General features: G+C 30.1%; 2 protein-coding genes across 2 annotated transcripts; one reads left to right on the forward strand and one right to left on the reverse strand.

Moving 5' to 3' along the window:
• The first annotated feature begins 5,017 nt into the window (after window positions 1–5,017).
• On the forward strand, window positions 5,018–7,653 carry LOC100267062 (putative 12-oxophytodienoate reductase 11). Its single transcript, XM_002281312.5, has 5 exons — window positions 5,018–5,195; window positions 5,907–6,047; window positions 6,212–6,342; window positions 6,497–6,673; window positions 6,881–7,653. The coding sequence occupies exons 1-5, from the start codon at window positions 5,098–5,100 to the stop codon at window positions 7,471–7,473; spliced, it is 1,140 nt and encodes a 379-aa protein (XP_002281348.1). The 5' UTR covers window positions 5,018–5,097; the 3' UTR covers window positions 7,474–7,653.
• Window positions 7,654–16,070: 8,417 nt separating this feature from the next.
• Window positions 16,071–18,290, reverse strand: LOC100250034 (putative 12-oxophytodienoate reductase 11). Its single transcript, XM_002278320.5, has 5 exons — window positions 18,070–18,290; window positions 17,500–17,640; window positions 17,290–17,420; window positions 16,965–17,141; window positions 16,071–16,871 (listed from the first exon to the last, which is right to left on the reverse strand). Exons 1-5 carry the CDS (start codon window positions 18,141–18,143, stop codon window positions 16,276–16,278), a joined length of 1,119 nt encoding a protein of 372 aa, XP_002278356.1. The 5' UTR covers window positions 18,144–18,290; the 3' UTR covers window positions 16,071–16,275.
• Window positions 18,291–23,051: the final 4,761 nt, after the last annotated feature.

A 23,051-nucleotide genomic window follows, 5' to 3' on the forward strand; every position in this document is an offset into this window, starting at 1 on the left:
TGAAAAATAGTAAAACTCATAGTTTGTAATGACTCAAATCCTCTCATACAAATATTGTCCGTTCTAAACTTTAACACTTTAAAATATGTCTACAATAAAGATTTTATATTTTCATAATGAATGATTGTGATATCCTATATTGAATGAGAGAAAAAGTTTTTGATGTTATATGTATAACTCATCTTAATATATGTATTCCTTTTAATATTGTAGGTATGTTTTAAAGTCATAAGGGTTCATTAGGTTCAAAGTGGATAATATCTACATAGTTGGGAGTGTTAATACATTATATATTATAGTTTGCGTATGGATAATTTTGTTCTTTTTATTCTAACATAGGATCTTTCTAGACGATGACTTACTCTCTATTAAAGATTCAAGGTTATTGATTGATTAATTGAAACGTCACAAGTAAGTTTGGATAGGTTTAAATAAAGGTAAATTAGAATTGAAATGATAAGGGTTGGATCAGTTATTTCAAATTATGCAAAAACGATTTTAAATTATGTTTCAATTTAGGCTTTATTCATTTATTTTTCTTTTTTTAATTTGGTAAATATGAATTTCATAATCCAATAGCAAGTCTTTTAGTTAGTATGATATATTTTAAGTTTTATTGTATATTTGGTAGGCAATGATGTGTTTTTTGTCAATCTAAATGTTGATGAATGTTTGCTCATTTGTAATTGAAGAATAAAAACCTAAAAAGGATAAATTGTTTGAAACTAGGCTTGAATAGAAGCATGATTTTTCTTAATGCGATAATTTATAAAATTTGAGAATGTGTTTTTTTGAGGCCTTCTAGATTTTTTATTTTATTTTATTTTTTTATAGACTTCTTTGAAAATTTGTAACTTCCCATTCCTTCCCATGCAGATATGATCCACTATGGGTCAATAGGGTATACATATATACCTCACATTTGATATGAGACATCGCAATCCCACCTCCCTGATCTCACATGGAAACATGACATCCTCATTATGCCCCATAGATTATGGGGCCAAAAGGACAGTTACTCCTTATGGGGTTAAACAAGTAAAGACTTACATCAAGGTCGAAGATCCTTGCTCATACTATTTGTAATGGCTCACTTTTAGCCATGTAGTTGTTTTGGGTAAAATGGACCTTCATAACTTTAAAACATGTTTACATGGTTAAGAGAAGTATGTTGTGTATATTGTATTGTAGAATATCATTACTACTCTTAAACAAACATAACATCTTCATTATGTCTCACAGGATTATAGGGCATTTAGATGGACAAATACCTCTTGTGGGGCTAAACAAATTCCCACACTGGGTCAAGGATCAACTTTGATATCATTTATAATGTCTCGCTCCCTTTAATATAAATGTTATCTGTCTTGAGCCAATAAACACTTACAACTTTAAAATATGCCCATATGATTAAGAGACGTTTATATATATATATGAGACATTACAATTAACCCTATCTTTCATACAGACATGATGTCCTCACAAGATTACAGGGTCAAGTAGATGAAGGCTTACATCAAAATTAAAGATCGACTTTGATACCATTTGTAATAACTTACTCTCTCCTATGTGGATATTAGTCACTCTAGGTCCAATGAACAATTATAACTTTAAAATGCATTTTAAAATAGTAAAGTTCCATTGTAGTTAAAGCAAACAATATCTACATGATTAAAATAGATTACTTTACTTCTCTTTTCAAATGTTAATATATCAAACAACACAACTTTTTTTTCCCTACAGCAATCTAGAATACTCATTTTATCACTTCATTATCTAAGAGGAGTATATATATCCTACATGGGAACACTCACCCATCTCTATTTATGGGTTAAAAGGCAAAAACAATTGGTACATAATTAATATTCCATCGAAGATAGTAACTTCTTTGTATTATGATGAGCCCTTGTTTTGTTAGGCAATTGATGAGGAGTACTTTGTGGAGCCAATAAAGAGCAAAATGCCAATTCGTGCTCTTCTTGATGCATACATTTTCTCACAAACAATTAAACTTTCTTTATTTTTTATCCAATAATGTTTCTTGATTCTCTATACATTATGTTATTCACATGGATGTTTTCACACCTATATGAGGACAATCTTACAGTTTCTTGTTTACTTATGTTTTGTTTGAAATGTTCATTACCTGTTATGATTATATATGAGGTAAATCCACATTTTCTCATGTTATACTTAGAGTGTGTTCATTGTGTTCATTTTCCCATGTTATACTTAAAAGATTACAGTTGACATGTTTAGTATTTTCTTAATTTAAAAATGTTTTTAGGATAATAGTTTATCAAGTGTTTTTAGGAGAATGGTTTATGAAGTGTTTCTCCAAAAAAAACACTAATATATTTTTCAGATTTTTAAATATATTTCCTAAATTTTATTAAACACCTACTTTTATTTTTTTCAAAAACACTTTTTAAGTTAAAAACACTTCTTAAAATCATTTTCAAACAACTCTTATATTATTAATATAATATGATTTTTAGATAGAAAAAAGTGAGTTTTGACTCATTAATTTGAAAAAATATAGAAAAAGGAACCTCAACTTTTATAAATCAATTTTATATTCATTCATTTAAAAATATTTTAAATGATATGCATTTTTTTTATAAGTCAAATAATTATTAAGTAAAATTATAAAAAAATTGATTTATCATTTTAATTTAATAAAAGTATGACATAAATAACTATATTATAAATTTTTTATTATATAATATGAGATACAAATCATTTTGAAAAAGTTCTCCATGATAATCTTCCTAATTCCCTATACCCATCTTCTCATCTTTCTTTAATAAAATTGAATAAAAATTTTGTTAGTTGGCATCAATAATAAAATAAGAAAATTTAAAAATTAAAAATATAACTAAAACTAAAATACTTAAAAATTAAATACAATTAAAATTAAAAAAAATTAAAAGTTAAATACAACCAAAAAAAAAAAAAAACTTAAAAAAAAAATATCGCCTCTCAAATTTCCAACTCTTTCTCGAATCTATATTTTCTACTAATATGATTTTAAAAAGTAAAAATTAATATTTTATTTTTATATTTTTAGTTTTAATTGTATTTTAAATTTTTAAAATTTCTTATTTATTAATTTCAAATCAATTTTTACAAAAAAAAAATTTCAATTGGTATTATTGACCAGACAAGTAAAAAGTCATTTAAAAAAATAATTATCTGACTCGTGAAAAAATATATATATTAAATAGATGAAGATAAAATTGATTTATAACAATTAAGGTTACTTTTTCTATATTTTTTAAAATTAATGAGTAAAAATGGCTATTCAATTGTGTGTTTTTGGGACTTGTTAAAATAAATATCATGCTTTACATATTTTATAAACAACTATTTTCTAATTGTATATGGTAAGGTGCATTGCATGTAGAGACTTCTAGGCCTTGTTTGGTAACTGTTTTTGAAAACAGTTATGAAAAAATAGGTTTTAAGAACAGTTTTTGAAAACTATGATATGATGTTTTATAGAACAAAAGTTTGTTTGAAAATCTAAAATTATTTTTAATCTGTTTTTAATATTTTTAAATATGTTTTAAAAATAATTTTTATGTCCATAGCTTTATTTTTTATCATTATATATGTTTATATAATTATACTTTAAAACAACTCTAAAAAACAATTAAAAACAACTAAAATAAGTTTTCTAAAAACACCTTATTTTCTGTTTTTTGATAATAAAAATCAGAAAGAAAATAAAAAACAGTTTTTGATTATTAAACGTAATTTTCAGTTTTTTTATTTTAAAAATAGAAAACTATTCTTAAAAACGGTTATCAAACAAGACCCTAGTGTTCATCATTCTATGATAACTATTTTCTACTTGTATATGGTAAATAGGTTATGTGCATTCAATGTAGACACTTATAGTCTCCATTAAAGGCCGGTTACTTAGGAAAAAAAATGAAAAACATATCTTTACTATGATTTTGATAAATTTATGAATATATTATGTATTTAAAATATGGAAAATTGTTGGTTTTTCATAAATGGATCCTACTAAAATTTAACCCAATTTAATTTTGGCATCCCATGTATCACATCACAACATTATTTCGGTTGGACTCAAAAAGGCTTTATTTAAAAAAATATGAAAAAAAAAAAAAATGTTCATCTATGAAAAAAAAAAAAAAAAAAATCATAAGGAAAATTCCTTGATTAGAGTACTTGACTTGGTGTTTAGGCTTTTAAATACATTATATTTATAAAATATCTTCAAAATTTACTTAAAAAAATATTTATATTAAAAAATAATACTAACTTCAAATTATTGTAATAGACAATTTCTTCAAAGTAAATAGCGTTCTAAATTAATTGAAATCACTCAAATTAATCTATATACAGCTAACTTTATGATAAAACTATCTTAAATTCATTTTAATTCATTTAAAATAAATTAAAACTTGCCACTAATATTATTAATTTTATTGAAATGTTTTTATTACATTTTAAATAAATAATTAAATGATTTAAAATATTTAAATAAGTTCCATATCAAATGTTTTACTTGAAAATTCTTTTTGGAAAATATGTCTCAAAATTTTTTCTTTTGAGTTTATTTGCATTATTAAAATTATTAAAAAAAGTTCTTATAATTTATATTACCATTATTTAAGACTAATTTTTATATTGCATGCCGAATTTTGCTTCATAAACATCAGATTTTTAAATGGAGCCTATTACAAATTAACGAGAATATATATGGAAATATTCGTCATTTTCTATAAATTTGATTTTTTTTTTTAGTATTATTTTATTAAATGTTAGAATGAAATGAAGACGACTTTTCCTTTTCTTATGTTCTCGTATGTTCTTTTGTCATCCACCAACATGATGACCTCATTGCTGATGAAAAAAGTTCACGAATGATTCATTTTGTGTACGTCAATTTGAGTTTGACTGACATGTGGGATGATCTCATCAGCCGCAGATGTGAACAGAACACGCCCTTGGATCTTCTCTCTATAAATGGGCTTCAACCCACTCGGATGTTTTCATTGTTTCATAGATTCCTTCAACGATTATTTTCCAGGAAAAGAAAAGAAAGAGAGAAACCAAACACTGATGGACGGGAAAGTACAAGGAATAAATGGCGTCTCTGCTGAAACCCCCATCCCTCTTATCACTCCATACAAATTGGGCAAGTTCCAGCTCTCTCACAGGTGCAGTCTCCACTTGCTCGCCAGATTTTCTCCCATTTTCTTTCATATTTTCTGTTTCCACTTGTTGGGTGTTGCTGGATTTTGGGTATTTTGAGGGAAAGATGGAATGTGTGGGGAAATTTATGTCTTTGGGTCATGGGTGATGGAAAATTTTTAAGATTTAGAGTTTTCCTGCTTATTTGACAACAGTTTTTTATTTTTTAGAGTAAAAGAATTCGGAAACACGTTTAATAATAAAAAGTTGTTTTATATTTTATGTTCTTAAAAATATAAAATTGGGTGTTTTCGTATTATATCTTTAAATTGTTTTCACTTTTTTTTTTCATGGTTATTTTAAAAAATGATTAAATAAATATATATAATGATTAAATGCATATGTTGGATTTCTGATTTTAATTTTGTTTTTTGAGAAGTGGACATAGGCTGTGTATGATTGATGTTCTGTGCCTGGTTTTAAGGAGAAAAAGAAATTGTGATTTTGGGATTTGGTTTGAACTATTGAATCCATGGCTTCTAAATTTGGAGATTCAACAATGCTTTATTTGGGTTTTCAGTTTCTGAGAAATCCAGCCAGTGAAATTAAAGGGATCTAATTAATCAATCTGTTCAGTCTTAAGCTTCCTGCTGGTTAAGCTTTAGTAGTTCATTCACTGTTTTCTTTGGCCGAAAGTGCTCAAATAGCTAAATTTCCTTGTGTTCCATATTTTTCAGGGTTGTTCTAGCACCATTAACCAGGCAGAGATCTTGGAACAATGTTCCTCAACCACATGCTATCTTACATTACTCTCAAAGAACCAGCAAAGGGGGTCTTCTCATAGCTGAAGCAACGGGAGTTTCGGACACTGCTCAAGGGTAATTGTAGAAGAAGTCATTTTCTGAAGTTCCATTCATTTTCTAAATGAAAAAAAAAAAATGCAAAATGTGCTCGAGCACATACTTTCCAGTGTTTTGATATTGATGTTGGCCCTGTCGTTTTTGTTATTTTATTTTATTTTTGGAATTTTCCATATTTTTAGGTATCCAAATACACCAGGCATATGGACAAAAGAACAAGTTGAAGCTTGGAAACCTATTGTAGATGCTGTTCATGCTAAAGGCGGTATCTTTTTTTGTCAGATTTGGCATGTGGGGAGGGTTTCAAACACGGGTATGTTTTTTACTTACCATTTGCCGTAGATTTGAAAGGCATTCCTTAGCTTACAGCATGCAAATGAATATTGAAGAGTTCGTGAATTGAAATAAGGTTTATTTTCTGTTTGGTTATAGCTCCTCTGATTTATCCATCCTATTAACTTTTTCAGGTTTCCAGCCAAACGGGCAAGCTCCAATCTCTTGTACAGACAAGCCATTGACACCCCAAATCGGAGCCAATGGCATTGATGTTGACCAGTTCTCACCTCCCCGGCGGCTAACAACAGATGAAATCCCTCAAGTTGTAAAGGATTTTAGACTTGCTGCAAGGAACGCTATTGAAGCTGGTATGTGATATTTTCAATTAAAATAAATTTTGGTGATGGTGAACAACATTTGATCAGCCAAGTCATAGCATTTGAAGGTCATGAATGCTCGGCTAAGAAAATGGCAGCCATTCCCACCATTGAATTATTGGATTTTAGTCTTATGGTTTTGTGAATGAAGTCACTTCAGTTTCTTTGATGCAATAACATTACTTGTTCAATATGTAGGTTTTGATGGAGTTGAGATCCATGGGGCTCATGGCTACCTACTTGACCAGTTCATGAAAGACCAGGTCAATGATCGAACTGACAAATATGGTGGATCCCTAGAGAACAGATGCCGGTTTCCTTTGGAAGTAGTTGAAGCTGTTGTTGATGAGATAGGGGCAGACAAAGTTGGAATAAGGCTTTCTCCATTTGCTACTTATGCAGAAGCAGGTGACTCGAATCCAAGAGCTCTAGGCCTTTACATGGCTGAATCCTTGAATAAATATGGGCTTCTCTACTGCCACATGGTTGAGCCAAGGATGAAAACACTCGGAGAAAAAAGTGAATGTGCCCATAGTCTTTTGCCCATGAGAAAAGCTTTCAATGGTACATTCCTTGTTGCTGGGGGGTATGACAGAGAAGATGGGAACAACGCTGTGGCAGAGAATCGCGCAGATCTTGTTGTGTATGGGCGTTGGTTCTTGGCCAACCCAGATCTTCCAAAGAGATTTGCGCTCAATGCTCCTCTCAACAAGTACAACAGAGAAACATTCTATACACCCGATCCTGTTCTTGGTTACACTGATTATCCATTTCTTGAAGACGCGGAGTAGATTCTCAAAGTTGTAGGATTAGAACTTTGAATCATTTTTCAGTGATAAAAGCATCCTAAATGCCATAGTTGTTATTTTCTTTTGTCCCTTTCAGATAGTTTCCACGTTATTGTAAGAATTCATTGATTCAAGGACTATCCTGCATGATAATAAAGGGATTAATTCCCATAATTATGCTTATGTTGATATTTAGTTTCATGTTCATGCTAATTCCGGCCTACCTTTCCAAATTTTAATGCTAATAAATGAGCCGTTTCAGGCCAGCCCAATGCATCTCCAGTAGCCCAGCATATAGGCTTGTGTGGTTGTACAAGCACTCAAGCGCTATCTCGGACCGATGTGGGATTCAGATACCACTTCTCATATTTAAAAAATTAACCCGCACAAGAGAAAGAGGCAGACCACCAAACTATTACCAATATATATAATATTCTTAAATATTATTTATAAATTATATTATATGTGTATAAATTCGTGTGTATATATATTACAAATTAATTAGAATAAAATTGTTTTAAATAATATAATTTTAATTATTGTATATTTTCTATAATAATGCAATATAAATTTATAAATAAAATTATCAACATTTTAAAATAAAAAATATTTATACTTTTATTATCATTTCTTTAATGTGTGTAAATACATCCAAATTATATGGATTTACATAAAATTTATTTTTAAATTTTGAACATTATTGTTGAATGTCAAAATTATATCTTACATATATTAATTTTTATAACAAAATAACGTCAAAAATGTCTATTATTACTTTTTCAATAATTTCTTAGAACCTTTCTCAACACTGTTAAGAATTTGATTAATTTTCGTCTTATCGATATTTTGTATCAAAATATCCATCGATATTTATTGACATATCCTAATACATCCATAAAATTAAGTTACCAATATATCCGTAAAAACTGATATTTTCATCATTGTCACAAGATACACTTCATTATTTCTATAAATGTTGTACAACTCTCAATATGAAACAATGTTAAAATAAATACTGTTAGCCCAAGGGTTCTCCTAATCAGGTTTTGATGATAACAAACCATGATTAAGTTACTAATTGGTTTGAATGGTAAAGAATCTCAGGTATTAATTTGGAAATTCATCAAAGGACCTAATGGATACAAGATAAGACATTTGGAAGACTATTGATCATAGAAAACAAATGTAAGATGAATGCATGGGTGCACTTAGGTTTTACATATCATTTCATGCATTTTTGAAAACTTGGTTTATGATTTGAAATTACAATTTCATTAAAACGCGGGTTTTATCAAATGTACTTTAGGCAAAACGTTTCAAATTTAGCATATTAATTTACCTAAAGACCTTGCCTAAGTATTAGAAAAGAAAAGAACTGAAAAAGATAGGTTTTCGGGGCCAACCGGCTAGGGAACCGGTTGACCGGTTGCCCTTGTCCAGTCTAGTCGAGGTCCGGTCGAGGACTGTTAAAAACACTCTCTCTCATTCAGTAGCCTTCCCTTCCCGGTTGAGGTATTCTCTTTCCCGGTCGACCTCTAGTCAAGGTCCAATCGAGACAACGGTAACCTGCCAAAGCATTAAATGCTCCAACGACTAGTGAACTGGTTGACCCCCAGCTCGATCAGTTGAGGCTGCTTTTTGTTTTTCTTGGCTCCCGAGGTTAGAAACCTATAAATCGAGAGCTCCACTTCATTTATGATATAGAGAACACTTGCATTCAATTGTCTACCCACTTGTTCTTGCCTTAAAAGCTCTCATTTCTTTCTTGGTGCATTAAATCTTCACTTGCATATCTTTTAGTGCACCCTTGTGAGTCATTCTAGCTTTGATTTATATTTGAGCCATTATTAAGATAGGTTGAGAGAAGATCATTTTTGTAAATTGAGTGTTAGAGCCTTCAAGTAAGTTGAATCTTGAAGAGATTGTGTAAGAACTCATTGGAGCCGGAATCCAAGTGTAAAGAAGATTAGAAGCTTGGTTGAAGCTTTAAGTTAGTGGAACCCTCACTCAATTAGGAGCTTGAAGAGAGTGGACGTAGGCAAGGAAGTGTCGAACCACTATAAAATCTGAGTTTGAATTCTCTAACTTTATCTCATTATATTTGTTTATATTGTGCTTAAATTTGTTGTGTTGAAAAAGTTTTTGAAAAACCTAATTCACCCCTCTCTTAGGTGTTTTTCTAATTAGCTTTTATTTTCTTAATTGGTATCAGAGCAAGACCTCTTGTTTAAGACTTAATCGTCTAAGAGAAAATGACTATTCCATCAAACTCATCTCACACTGAAAATTTTACAAAACATAGAGCTCCATTTTTTACTAGAACCGACTATTCCTATTGGAAAACTAGAATGACTTGGTATTTACAATCAATCGATTTAGACGTATGGGATGTCATTGAAGATGACCCAGTTTTTCCTACAAAACTAGTTGATGGAGTCATGGTTCCAAAACCCAAGCAAGAATGGAATGAGCTTGATAGAAGAAATTTTCAATTAAATGCTAAGGTCGTTTTTACTTTACAATGTGCTATGGATAGAAATGAATATAATAGAATATGTCAATGCAAATCGGTTAAAGAAATTTGGAGATTACTTGAAATAACTCATGAAGGAACAAATCAAGTGAAAGATTCAAAAATAAATTTACTTGTTCATAGTTATGAATTGTTTTTTATGAAAGAAAACAACACTATTGTTGAGATGATCGCTAGGTTCGCCGACATTGTCAATGGTCTTGAAGCATTGGGAAAGACCTACAAGGAATCCGAAAAGGTGATGAAGATATTGAGGTCACTTCCATCAAAGTGGAATACAAAGTTCACCTCAATTCAAGAAGCAAAAGACTTGACCAAGCTACCTATGGAGGAGCTCTTAGGGTCATTAATGACATATGAGATCAATTTGACAAAGACACTACAAAAAACTGAAGACAAAAAGAAGAAGAGTATAACTCTCAAAGCTACAACTAAGGAAGAAGAAGAATTTGAAGAAGAAAAATAAAGTGAAGAGGATGATGATCTAGCCCTCATCACAAAAATGCTCAACAAATACATAAGGGGTAAAAGGTTTAAAGGAAGAAGGTTCACCTCAAGAAGAGACCTTTCTAAAAAGGAATCTTCATCTGATGGTGACAAGGAGAAATGGGAAGAGAAAAGAGATTTGGTGTGCTTCAAATGCAAAAAATCGGGACACATTAAATATGATTGTCCTCTCTACAAAAGCGAAGCCAAGAAAAGAATCAAGAAAGCAATGATGACCACTTGGAGTGAAAGTGAAGAATCCTCCGAAGAAGAAAATGAGAAATAAGTGGCAAACATGTGCTTCATGGTAATAGATGAACTTGATGAGGTAAACTCTAACTTTAGTGATGAAGATATGCATGATGTTTTTAAAGAATTGTATGAGGATTTTGAAAAACTTAATTTGAAAAATATTTCTCTTAAAAAGAATTTTAACAACTTGAAAAAGAACTTGAAGAAGTAAAAGAGAAATTTTCAATTGTTGAAATTTCTAAAATTCATTTTGAAAAAGAAAATGAGATTTTGAGAAAGAAAAATGAATGGTTGACCTTCTCTCTTTCAATTTTTTCTTGTGAACAAAAATATTTTGAAATGATTCTACCTAGTCAAAAATGTGTTTTTGACAAACAAGAGCTAGGATTCAAATCTTCAAAAAATCAAAAGTATTTTAAAAACTATTTTGTAAAAGAATCCTCAAGTGTAAGTCCTTCTACTACTTGCAACTTTTGTGGAAAAGGAGGACACATTAGTAGTACATGTCCCTTAAGAAATGGTTCTTAAAAGAATTCAAATGCAAAAGATAAAAAGGTTTGGATTGAAAAATCCAAGGTCACTAACCCTCAAGGACCCAAAAAGATATGGGTACCTTCAAAATAATAAAACCATCTTCATGGGTCATAGATGTGATAATGTTTACGTTATAAATATTTCAAAATATGATGGCCATGATAGATGCTTTTCAAGCATGCATGATCAAAGTTGGTTATGACATAGGAGGTTGGGACATGCTAATATGAACCTTATTTCCCAACTCAACAAAGATGAACTTGTTAGAGGCCTTCCCAAAATAAATTTTCAAAAAGACAAAGTTTGTAAAACTTGTCAAGTGGGAAAGCAAATAAAAAATTCTTTCAAAAACAAAAATTTCATTTCAACATCTAAGCCTCTTGAGTTGTTGCATATGGATTTATTTGGTCCCTTTAGGACACCAAGTCTTGGAGGAAAATCTTATGCATATGTTATTGTGGATGACTTTTCTAGATACACTTGAGTCTTGTTTTTAAGTCAAAAGAATGAAACCTTTTATGAGTTTTCAAAGTTTTGCAATAAGGTTCAAAATGAAAAAGGTTTTATAATTACTTGTATAAGAAATGATCATGGGAGAGAATTTGAAAATATTGATTTTGAAGAATATTGCAATGAGCATGGTATTAACCACAATTTTTCGGCTCCTATAACTCCTAAACAAAATGGGGTAATTGAAAGGAAAAAATAAAACTCTTTAAGAAATGACTAGAACCATGCTAAATGAAAACAATTTACCAAAATATTTTTGGGCCGAAGCGGTTAACACTTCTTGTTATGTTTTAAATAGAATATTATTGAGGTCCATTCTTAAGAAAACTCCCTATGAGTTTTGGAAAAACAAGAAATCCAACATTAACTATTTCAAAGTCTTTGGGTGCAAATGTTTTATATTAAACACCAAAGACAATCTTGGAAAATTTGATGCAAAATCGGATGTTGGAGTTTTCCTTGGTTACTCAACTTCAAGTAAAACTTTTTGAGTTTTCAACAAAAGAACCATGGTTGTAGAGGAGTTCATCCATGTTATTTTTTATGAATCTAACAATTCTCTCCAAGAAAGAGAAAGTTTTGATGATGATTTAGGTTTGGAGACCTCCATGGAAAGATTGCAAATTGAAGATAAAAGGCAACAAGAAGTAATTGGAGAGGATCCTAAGAAAGAAGAATCACCATTGACACTACCCCTCCTCAACAAGTGCAAGGTGAATCAAGTCAAGACATTCCTAAAGATTGGAAGTTTGTCATCAACCACCCACAAGATCAAATTATAGGTAATCCATCTAATGGGGTAAGAACTAGATCATCTCTTAAAAATATTTGCAATAATCTTACTTTTATCTCTCAAATTGAGCCTAAAAATATAAATGTTGCTTTAGTTGATGAAAATTGGATGATTGCTATGCAAGAAGAGTTAAATCAATTTAAAAAAAATGAAGTATGGAAATTAGTGTCAAGACCTTCAAATCAAAGTGTTATTGAAACTAGATGGGTCTTTAGAAATAAAATGGATGAAAATGGCATAATTGTTAAAAATAAAGTAAGATTGGTAGCCCACGGTTTTAATCAAGAAGAAGGGATAGATTATGAAGAAACCTTTGACCCCGTAGCTAGGTTGGAAGCCATTAGGATGCTACTTGCCTTTGCATGCTTTAAAGACTTTGTTTTATATCAAATGGATGTGAAAAATGCTTTTTTGAATGACTTTATAAATGAAGAAGTATATGTTGAACAACCACCCGGTTTTCGAAGTTTTATATGATAAGCTTACATGCATATCATTGTCACATCTTTTGTTTGGATCATATATATGATACGCTTATATGTTTTCGTGTATTATTTACTTATATATGATATGTTATATGCTTCATGACTTACACTGTTTCCTATTGAAAATTCGCATGTCTTGATTATCTTTGTTTTAACTTCATAAATTTTGATTGATTGATCCATGATTGATTTGAGGCGAAGATTTTTCTTCTCCTAAATAACCAAGGTTTGTCATTATAAAAAAAAAAGGAGATTGTTAGCCCAATGAATCTCCTAATCAGGTTTTGATGATAACAAACCATGATTAAGTTACTAATTGGTTTGAATTATAAATAATCTAAGGTATTAATTTGAAAATTCATCAAATGACCTAATGGATACAAGATAGAGACTTTTGGAAGATTTTTAATCATAGGAAACAAATGTAAGATGAATGCATGGGTGCACTTTGGTTTTACATATCATTTCATACATCTTTGAAAACTTGGTTTATTATTTAAAATTCAATTTCATTAAAATCCGAGTTTTATCAAATGTACTTTAGGCAAAACGTTTCAAAATTGGCATATTAATTTATCTAAAGACCTTGCCTAAGTGTTAGAAAAGAAAAGAACTGAAAAAGATAGGTTTTCTGGGCTAAAAAGCTTAACCAGTCGAGGCATTGACCAACCGGCTCAACTGGCCAGGGAACCAGTCGACTGGTTGCCTTTGTCCGGTCCGATCGAGGACTATTAAAAACACACTCTCTCATCCAGTAATCTTCTTTTCCCGGTCGAGGTATCCTCCTTCCCAATCGACCTCCGATCTAGGCAACGGTAACCTTCCAAAGCATTAAATGCTTCAACGGCTAGTGAACCGGTCGACCCCCAGCTCAACCGATTGAGGCTGCTTTTTGTTTTTCTTGGCTCCCGAGGTTAGAAACCTATAAATCAAGAGCTCCACTTCATTTATGATATAGAGAACACTTGCATTCAATTATCTACCCACTTGTTCTTACCTTAAAAACTCTCATTTCTTTCTTGGTGCATTACATCTTCACTTGCATATCTTTTAGTACACCTTTGTAAGTTATCCTAGCTTTGATTTGTATTTAAGCTATTATTGAGCTAGGTTGAGAGAAGATTAATCTTGTAAATTGAGTGTTAGAGCCTTCAAGTAAGTTGAATCTTACAGAGATTGTGTAAGATTCCATTGGAGCCGGAATCCAAGTGTAAAGAAAATTAGAAGCTTGGTTGAAGCTTCAAGTTAGTGGAACCCTCACTCGGTTAGGAGTTTGAGGAGAGTGGACGTAGGCAAGGAAGTGCTGAACCACTATAAAATCTGAGTTTGAATTCTCTAACTCTATCTCATTATATTTGCTTATATTGTGCTTAAATTTGTTGTGTTGAAAAAGTTTTTGAAAAACCCAATTCACCCCCTCCCCCGGGTGTTTTGCTTATTAGCCTTTATTTTCTCAAATACGACTTAAATTAAACAAACTTAATATTAATGACCTTGATCAAATATCAACTAAAAGTAATATTTCAAATAAGAAACTCAATAAGTTAATCAAATTCAAAATATAACAAAAGAAAACTCATAAATAAATAATTTAGAAAATCAATTCAAAATGAATTTTGTTTCAATACTCACACCTCCCACAACAATCAATACAATAGCTAATAATTATATAATTAGAAAAAAATATTATTCAAAACCTTCTTTTCTAGATATATAATTAGAAGAAATAAATTATAAATTAGCTACTAGCCATAATGGTAGTAGTTTTTAAGAATTGAACATAGATATTATGAGTGAACATTAGATAATCAATTTACTTCATGAAATAATAATAGTTGTTAATGCTTATAAAATCAAAACTAATAATTTTGATTTTCTTGTCGTTGGTACTTTAGTCATAGGATTCACTAGTGTACTCAAAGAATGGTGGGGTAATTATCTTAATCAAAATGATAGAGAATTCACGTTAAATGTAAGAAAAATAGTAGTCAAAGAAGAAGGAACATTTGTGCAAACTTATGAAGAAGATGTTATCAATATTTTAATATTTGCAATAACAAAATATTTCATAGGAGATTCATTTTAATTTTAAGAAAGAACTTTAGAAATACTCAATAATCTTATATGTCCAACTCTTCAAGATTTCAAATGATACAAAGATATATTTTTAGTTGAAGTCATGACAAAATATGATTGTAGAAATCATTATTGGAAAGAAAATTTTATTTTAGGATTTTCAATTCTATTGACAAAAAAAAGTTAAACAAAGAATTGGAAATTTACACGGTGAAAGAATTCCTTATGAGTTATTAACTTATGAAGAATTAATTACATTTATCAATAATAAAGAACTAGCTTTATGTATAGATTTCAAACTTAAGAGTCAAATGAAAAAAGAAAGACAAGATAATAAAAAAATTTATAAAAATTTTGTTCATATTATGAATACGATACTTTGGTAGCCCCTTCAAATAGAAAAAATAAAAATAATAAGCCAAATAATATAACAAGTCATAAGGCATCAAATGAAACAAAATTTCAAAAGAAAAATAAAAATAATATTAAATAAAAAAACTCTATCAAATCAAATTTTAAAAAGAAAACACCAACATGAAATACTCTTTTTTCTTGAGTAATTCTAAAATCCTTTTAACTTGATTGGATGTGAGTTATGAGTCATGAGAGAAATCAAGTAGATTAGAAGCCAAAACGCTTGATAATCAACCCACAAGAAGTAGATTTATATTTTTCATAAGCAATAGTCAACCTACAAGAAAAAAAGTGTATACATATATATATATATGTATGTATATATATAAACTCATCTTAATCATATAAATATGTTTTAAAATCATGAGAGATCCTTGAGTTTGGAACTGTGAAAGACCCTTGATTTTGGAGCATACAATATATAATATATAAATGTGTTTTCAATCTGTGAGAGATCTTTGAGTTTGGAGCATAAAATAACCATCTAGTTGGAAACGGATCCTTACAAATGCATATAATACTCAATCTTACAATTCAATTTCCAATTCCATCTTATGTATACATGGATTCCTCTTAATCATATAAATCTATTTTAAAACTGTGAGTCCTTTGACTTTGGAGCAAACAATTAATATCCATTTAGTTGGGAAATGGATCGTTATAGATACATATAATACTCAATGGCAGAACAATTCCAGACCCCATTTCAGACCTTTGGAGATCTACTCAACAATATCCTCAAGAAATGGATAATCAGTGTAGCCGATTATGGGTTCGGGTGCGTAGAATGTCTCCCTGTTATACTTGTTGAGAGGAGCATTGAGCGCAAATCTTTTTGGAAGATCTGGGTTGGCTAAGAACCAACGTCCAAATGCAACAAGATCTGCACGCTCCTCAGCCACAGCATTGTTTCCGTCTTCTTTCACATAACCCCCAGCGGCTATGAATGTGCCATTGAAAGCCTTCCTCAAGGGCACAAGGCTGTGGGGACACTCACACATTTCTCCGGCTGCTCTTATCCTTGGCTCAACCATGTGGCAATAGAGGACACCATATTTGTTTAAGGATTCAACCATGTAAAGGCCCAGAGCTGTTGGATTGGAGTCTCCTGCCTCGGCATGATGGCCAAATGGAGAAAGCCTTATTCCAACCTTATCAGCTCCTATCTCATTAACAACCGCTTCTACTACTTCCAATGGGAACCTGCAACGGTTCTCTAGGGATCCACCATACTTGTCTGTTCGATCATTGACCTGGTCTTTCATGAACTGGTCAAGTAGATAGCCATGAGCCCCATGGATCTCAACTCCATCAAAACCTATATATTGGGTAAACAATATTATCATCAGTGCATCGAAGAAATTGACTAGAAAGTTAATTCATGATTAATTGTATTAGAGGATGAATTTACCAGCTTCCATAGCATTTCTTGCAGCAAGTCTAAAATCATTGACAACTCGAGGAACTTCATCTGTTGTTAGCCGCCTAGGAGCTGTGAACTCAGCAACATCAAAGCCATTGCTTCGGACTTGTGGCGTCAATGCCTTGTCTGTAGAAGATAATGGAGCTTGCCCATTTGGCTGGAATTCTGTGATGATCAGTAATAGGATAGATAGAATTAGAAAACATTATCTGTGTAGCAAATCAGTTTTGTCCTTCACATAATTACAACAACAAAAAAGACCTAAAGAATTCCTTGTACGTCTGAGTAGTATCCCAACAATTCAAGAACATACCTGTGTTTGAAACTCTTCCCACATGCCAAAGCTGACAAATAAAGATACTGCCTTTAGCATGAACAGCATCTACAATGGGCTTCCAGGCTTCAACTTGCTCTTTTGTCCATATACCCGGGGTATGTGCATAGCTGCATAGGTGGGGAAAACCAAATAATTAATCTTACATCTATCAAAACACAAGAAGGTAAAAGTATTTGCTGTAATTACCCTTGAGCAGTGTCAGAAACTCCAGTTGCTTCAGTTATGAGAAGCCCCCCTTTAGTGGCTCTCTGGGAGTAATACAAGATTGCATGGGGCTGAGGAACATTGTTCCAAGATCTCTGTCTAGTTAGTGGAGCCAGAACCACCCTACAAAATATTAAGAGTGAAAGAAAAATTAGCCATGTTTAGAACTTGCAGACGAAGAAATCTAACGCATTCATCTGAAGAATATGTTACAGGAGCACCCTCAAGGCAGAGTTCATGCTATGTTTGGTTATTGAGAAAAAGAAGGCAAAAGAAAAGAAATTGATGTTTTAAATCTTAAAAAGTTTTATTTCTCATAACCCAATTCACAAAGAATATTTCCCCTCAACGTAGCCAAATACAAGTATACGGCCTCCCTCTTTCTTTCCCAGAAGCCACTATCAAAAACGTTCTTTTCCTTTCTTTTCTTGTCTGCTTTCTCATTTTATGAATCAAGCACAAACCCAGAAACTCTAACAACACCCAACAAGTGGAAACAGAAGATACGAAAGAAAATGCAAGAAAATGAAGAAAGAAAGTGGTGAAATATACCTATGAGAGAGCTGAAACTTGCCCATCTTATATGGTGTGAGAAGGGGCTGCTTTCCTGGCACTTTTCCTTCCATTTCTTTCGGTTTTTCTCTTTTTTTTCTCAAAAAAACTCAATGAACGAAAGAATCAAACTACAGAGAATAAAGTATGAAAAACAATATCCAAAGTGTGCTGAGACTTGAAAGTCCAATGTGTTGAAGCCTATTTATAGAGAAGAAGAAGAAGAAGAGAGAGGCTGCTTAGATCTATATTTTTGGCGGCGGCTGCTGCTACAGTTATAAGAGTGGGACACCATGCTGATCAAAGTTGAATGCTGTCCAAATCCTTTGTCATATCAACTCTCATTTTCAGTATGAACCATTAAATAATCATTAAAAATAAAGGACTAATGAGCTGTTAAATAACCATTAAAATTTTATAAATATATTAATTTCTTATTACATTTATTTAAATATGGTTTTTTTTAATCATACCTAAATGAATACGTCAAAATTATTTTTGATACATATTTTCCAATTAGTTATGTTTCAGAAACCTTTTGATCTTCTAAAAATTAAAAAATTAAAATTAAAATATAATATTAATATTTATTAAATATGAAATAATTTAATGTATAATATAAATAAAACCAATCAATTTTCTTTTACCATAAACCCTTTTTAGCAAAATTATTTAAATAAGTAAAAAAATAGAAAAATATATTTAACAACTAAAAAATATGAAAAATGATATTTTTAAATAATATATTTTAATTGTTTTCGGTTATTTCACTTATTTTTCTATATTTTTACATTGAAGCAAAAAATAATAAAACCAGAATCAATTCTCTTTTACCATAAACCCTTTTTAACAAAATTATTTAAATAAATAAAAAAATAGAAAATATGTTTAATAACTAAAAAACATGAAAATTTGTATTTTTAAATAGCATATTTTAATTGTTTTAGGTTATTTCACTTATTTTTCTATCGGAATGTCTTTTATTGAAGTAATAAATAATAATAAAAAATTAACCCACATTGGCTAAAAATAAATTTTTTACATTGAAGCAAAAAAATAATAAAAAAGGAAAATTTAATCCACATTGGCTAAAAAAATGAGGAAAGTATAGAAACAAAATAAGAAAATATTGAAAAACATGAGGCCCCACTATGAAGTTGAATAATAATTTATCTATGGTGTAAAGGTCCATTTGATGAGACCACAAACGATGAAAAAGCAATAATTTGATGTGTATGTGCATTGGCCACCTTCATTGACCATGATGCATCCATGTCCAATCCAGAAGTCTTCATTTGCTGCACCTGCACCCACACCTCCTCCCTTACACTGGTATTAAAGTATCGGGATATTTCAGTCCGGGTGACCGAGTCCAAGCAGCTAAAAAATGGGCTGCTGCTCAAAATGGGAGCATTTTGCTGCTCCCTTTTGGGGCCAACGAACCATTGGGGTAAATTTGCCCTTTGTTAATTACTATGCACCACAAAGATATATATATATATTAAAAGTGTTCATAGACATAAAATATTAAAACAATTCTTTAAACTACGAATTAATTATATTTATTTTATAAGTAAATAAAATTTTTTTATTTAATTAAGTAGCAAAAAGTTTTTAATATCAATAATATATTAATTAAATATTAAAAAAATATACATTTATAATCATTTGATACAATTAAATTAAATATATCATAATTTTAATATTAAATATATTTTAAAATTAAAGATATTATAATCAAATATCACAATATTATTATTGAATAACATTTGATGTAATTTAATAATCAATGTACACACACACACACACACATATATATATATATATATATATATATATATATATATATATATTCAATAAAATAACTTTAAAATGCCTATTATACTTCTAATTTCATTTATAAGAGTTTTGTTTTATATTTTTATAAGTTTTGATCAATTTTAAGTCAATTAATATTTTGTGTCAAAATATCCGTCAATATATCCGATATATCTATAAAATTGAACTACCGATATATCCATAATTATCGATATTTTTATCGTTGCCCTTATATCACTGCATCACCCAATATATCCGATATATCTATAAAATTGAACTACCGATATATCCATAATTATTGATATTTTTATCGTTGCCCTTATATCACTGCATCACCCAACCTTTATTTTTCATCTTATTTATTTTAAGTTCTTTATGATATTAGTATAGAAAAGTAATGACCAATAAAAAATTGATATACAATTAACTTAAGATCTTAATTTTGTATATTTTGGCATAGATAGGATAAATTAGAACTTGGTTTTTTGGAAAAAAAAAATCAAATTCATTTTTCTCATGTTTCATAAATTTATTAGAATTTTTTTCATACTTGGAAATGGAGGCACACACACTAATTTTTTTAAATAAATAAGATTCTAAAAATTAAGAATCCACTAAGAATATTCCTTAAATATTGGTGTCTATCCCATAAATTGAATATTTTGGATGAAGACATTTAGAATGGGCGGTTAAGAGAGGCCTAAGTCATATATGATATACCCAAAACTAGAACTCATGGGTGGAAATACACCTCGAATATAACAATCATCTTTTTAGAGTAATCACAACCTACTTAGTCATGGTAATGGGTGGGTTTGGGATGGAACATAAGGTAAGATAAGTATATTTTTTTTTAAAATTTTTTTATTATATTAAAAATAAATATATTTTATAAATAAATAAATATTATAAGTTTTTGTAACTTATTCTTTTGAGAAGTAAATTTTTTATATTATTTTACATATGTTAAAATAGGGAAAAAAAATTCAACTAAAATTTAATTCTATATATAATCTTTTCAATATAATCTTTTCAAGGTGGATTATAAATAGATATATAGAAAAAAAATTCATTCATTGTCATCCCAAAATCTACGCGTCTCTCATTGCAATTGCCTACACATCTTTCCATTGGTGGATAAAGTTTCATCAACAACCGCCTCTCATGCAACCACTCATTTTCAAATTGACCTTTTGATTGTGGTGGATATACTTTCATTAACAATGTCAAAGGCACCTCTCATATTCAAATTTGTGGGGTTGATTATTGATAGGTAAACATCAAATGTTCTTTGGCTTTCACCATGCCTTAAAAATCTTATCAACTCAATTTAAAAGATATTATGAACATATGGAAAGAGATATATAGAAGTCAAAGTCCTCTCTTACATCATCTAATATTCAAATTTGTTAGCTTGATTATTGATTAGATTAGGAAAATATAGCTTTTAGCCTGACAGAGAAAACCTGATATAGAAAACTCATTCATTTTTCCTTGTTTTATAACTTTATAAGAATATTTTCCTCTACTATAATGGAGAGAATTAGATATTATTTTAGAAAAAGTCCATTCTTCTTACCATAATTATTATCTTATTGGAGTATTTTCCTTTTCATTTAAGAAAAATCCTTAAATTTTTATTTTACTTTTAGGATATTTATTGATAAGTCTTTGTTAAAAAGCTCATTGCTTTAAAAAAATTGTAATAACCCATTTTCTTTCATTTAAATATTGTCAACTCTAAACTCAACACTTTAAAATACATTTATAATAAAGATTTTACGTTTACAAAGTAAGTGATTGTGATATCCTATATTGGATAAGAGAAAAAGTTTTTGACGTTATATATGTACAGACTCTTCTTAATTTGTGGATTCCTCTTAATATTGTAGATATGTTTTAAAGTCATGAGGGTCTATTAGATTCAAAGTGAATAATATCTACACAGTTGGGAGTGTTAGTGCATTATACATTGTTGTCTATGTATTGATAATTTTGTTCTTTTTATTCTAATGTAGGATATAAATTAGAATTGAAAAGGGTATAGGTTAGATTAGATATTTCAAATTTTGCAAAAACGGTTTCAAATTATGCTTCAATTTAGGTTTTGTTTATTTATTTTTCTTTTTTTAAATTTGGTGAATATGAATTTTATAATCTAATAGCAAGTCTTTTAGTTAGTATGATATATTTTAAGTTTTGTTTTATATTTGGTAGGCAACAATGTGATTTGTGCCAATTTAAATGTTGATGAATATTTGCTCATTTGTAACTCAAGAATAAAAACCATAATTGTTTGAAACTAGGCTTGACTAGAAGCATGATTTTCTTAATACAACAATTTTTCAAAAATTCGACGATGTGTGTTTTTGGGGCCTCCTAGATTTTTCTTTTTTCAATGGATAGACTTCTTTGAAAATTTGTAACTTGTCATTCCTTCCCATGTAAATATGATCCATTATGGGTCAATGTGCTATGCATATATACCCAACATCTTATGTGAGATATCACAATCCGGCCTCCCCACTCCCACATGGAGACTCGTCCCTATCATGTCCCATAGATTATGGGGCCAAACAGACAGTTGCTCCTTATAAAGTTAGATAAGTAAAGACTTACATCAAGGTCAAGGATCATCTCTCATACTATTTGTAATGGCTTGCTTTTAACCATGTAGTTGTTTTGGGTAAAATGGACCCTCACGACTTTGAAACTTGTTTACATGGTTAAGAGAAGTATGTTGCTTATAATGTATTGTAGGATATCATTACCACTCTTGTACAAACATAATATCTTCATTATATCTCGCAGGATTGCAAGACATTTAGATGGACAAATACCTCTTATGGGGTTAAACAAATTCCCACACTGGGTCAATGATCAACTTTGATATCATTTGTAATGTCTCACTCTCTTCGATATAGATGTTAACCGTTTTAGGCCAATGAACCTTTACAGCTTTAAAATACGTCCATATGATTTAGAGGAGTTCATACATATATAATATAAAAACCTTTATCATTCATCTAATATGAGATATTACAATTACCCCTCTCTTTTTCATACAAATATGATATTCTCATTATGTCCTCACAAAATTACAGGGTCAAACAAATGAAGGCTTACATCAAGGTTAAGGATCAACTTTGATACCATTTATAATA

This window comes from Vitis vinifera, chromosome 18, assembly GCF_030704535.1.
Source record: "Vitis vinifera cultivar Pinot Noir 40024 chromosome 18, ASM3070453v1".
Taxonomy (NCBI): domain Eukaryota; kingdom Viridiplantae; phylum Streptophyta; class Magnoliopsida; order Vitales; family Vitaceae; genus Vitis; species Vitis vinifera.

Bases quoted from the DNA above. Each gene is read 5' to 3' on its own strand.
- LOC100250034 (XM_002278320.5), bottom strand. From the start codon at position 18,143: ATGGAAGGAAAAGTGCCAGGAAAGCAGCCCCTTCTCACACCATATAAG. The intron at 17,641-18,069 runs GTATATTTCACC...AATATTTTGTAG, and splicing joins AAGTTTCAGCTCTCTCATAG to GGTGGTTCTGGCTCCACTAA. The intron at 16,872-16,964 runs GTAAATTCATCC...CCCAATATATAG, and splicing joins AAGAAATGCTATGGAAGCTG to GTTTTGATGGAGTTGAGATC.
- LOC100267062 (XM_002281312.5), top strand. From the start codon at position 5,098: ATGGACGGGAAAGTACAAGGAATAAATGGCGTCTCTGCTGAAACCCCC. The intron at 6,048-6,211 runs GTAATTGTAGAA...CCATATTTTTAG, and splicing joins GTTTCGGACACTGCTCAAGG to GTATCCAAATACACCAGGCA. The intron at 6,674-6,880 runs GTATGTGATATT...TTCAATATGTAG, and splicing joins AAGGAACGCTATTGAAGCTG to GTTTTGATGGAGTTGAGATC.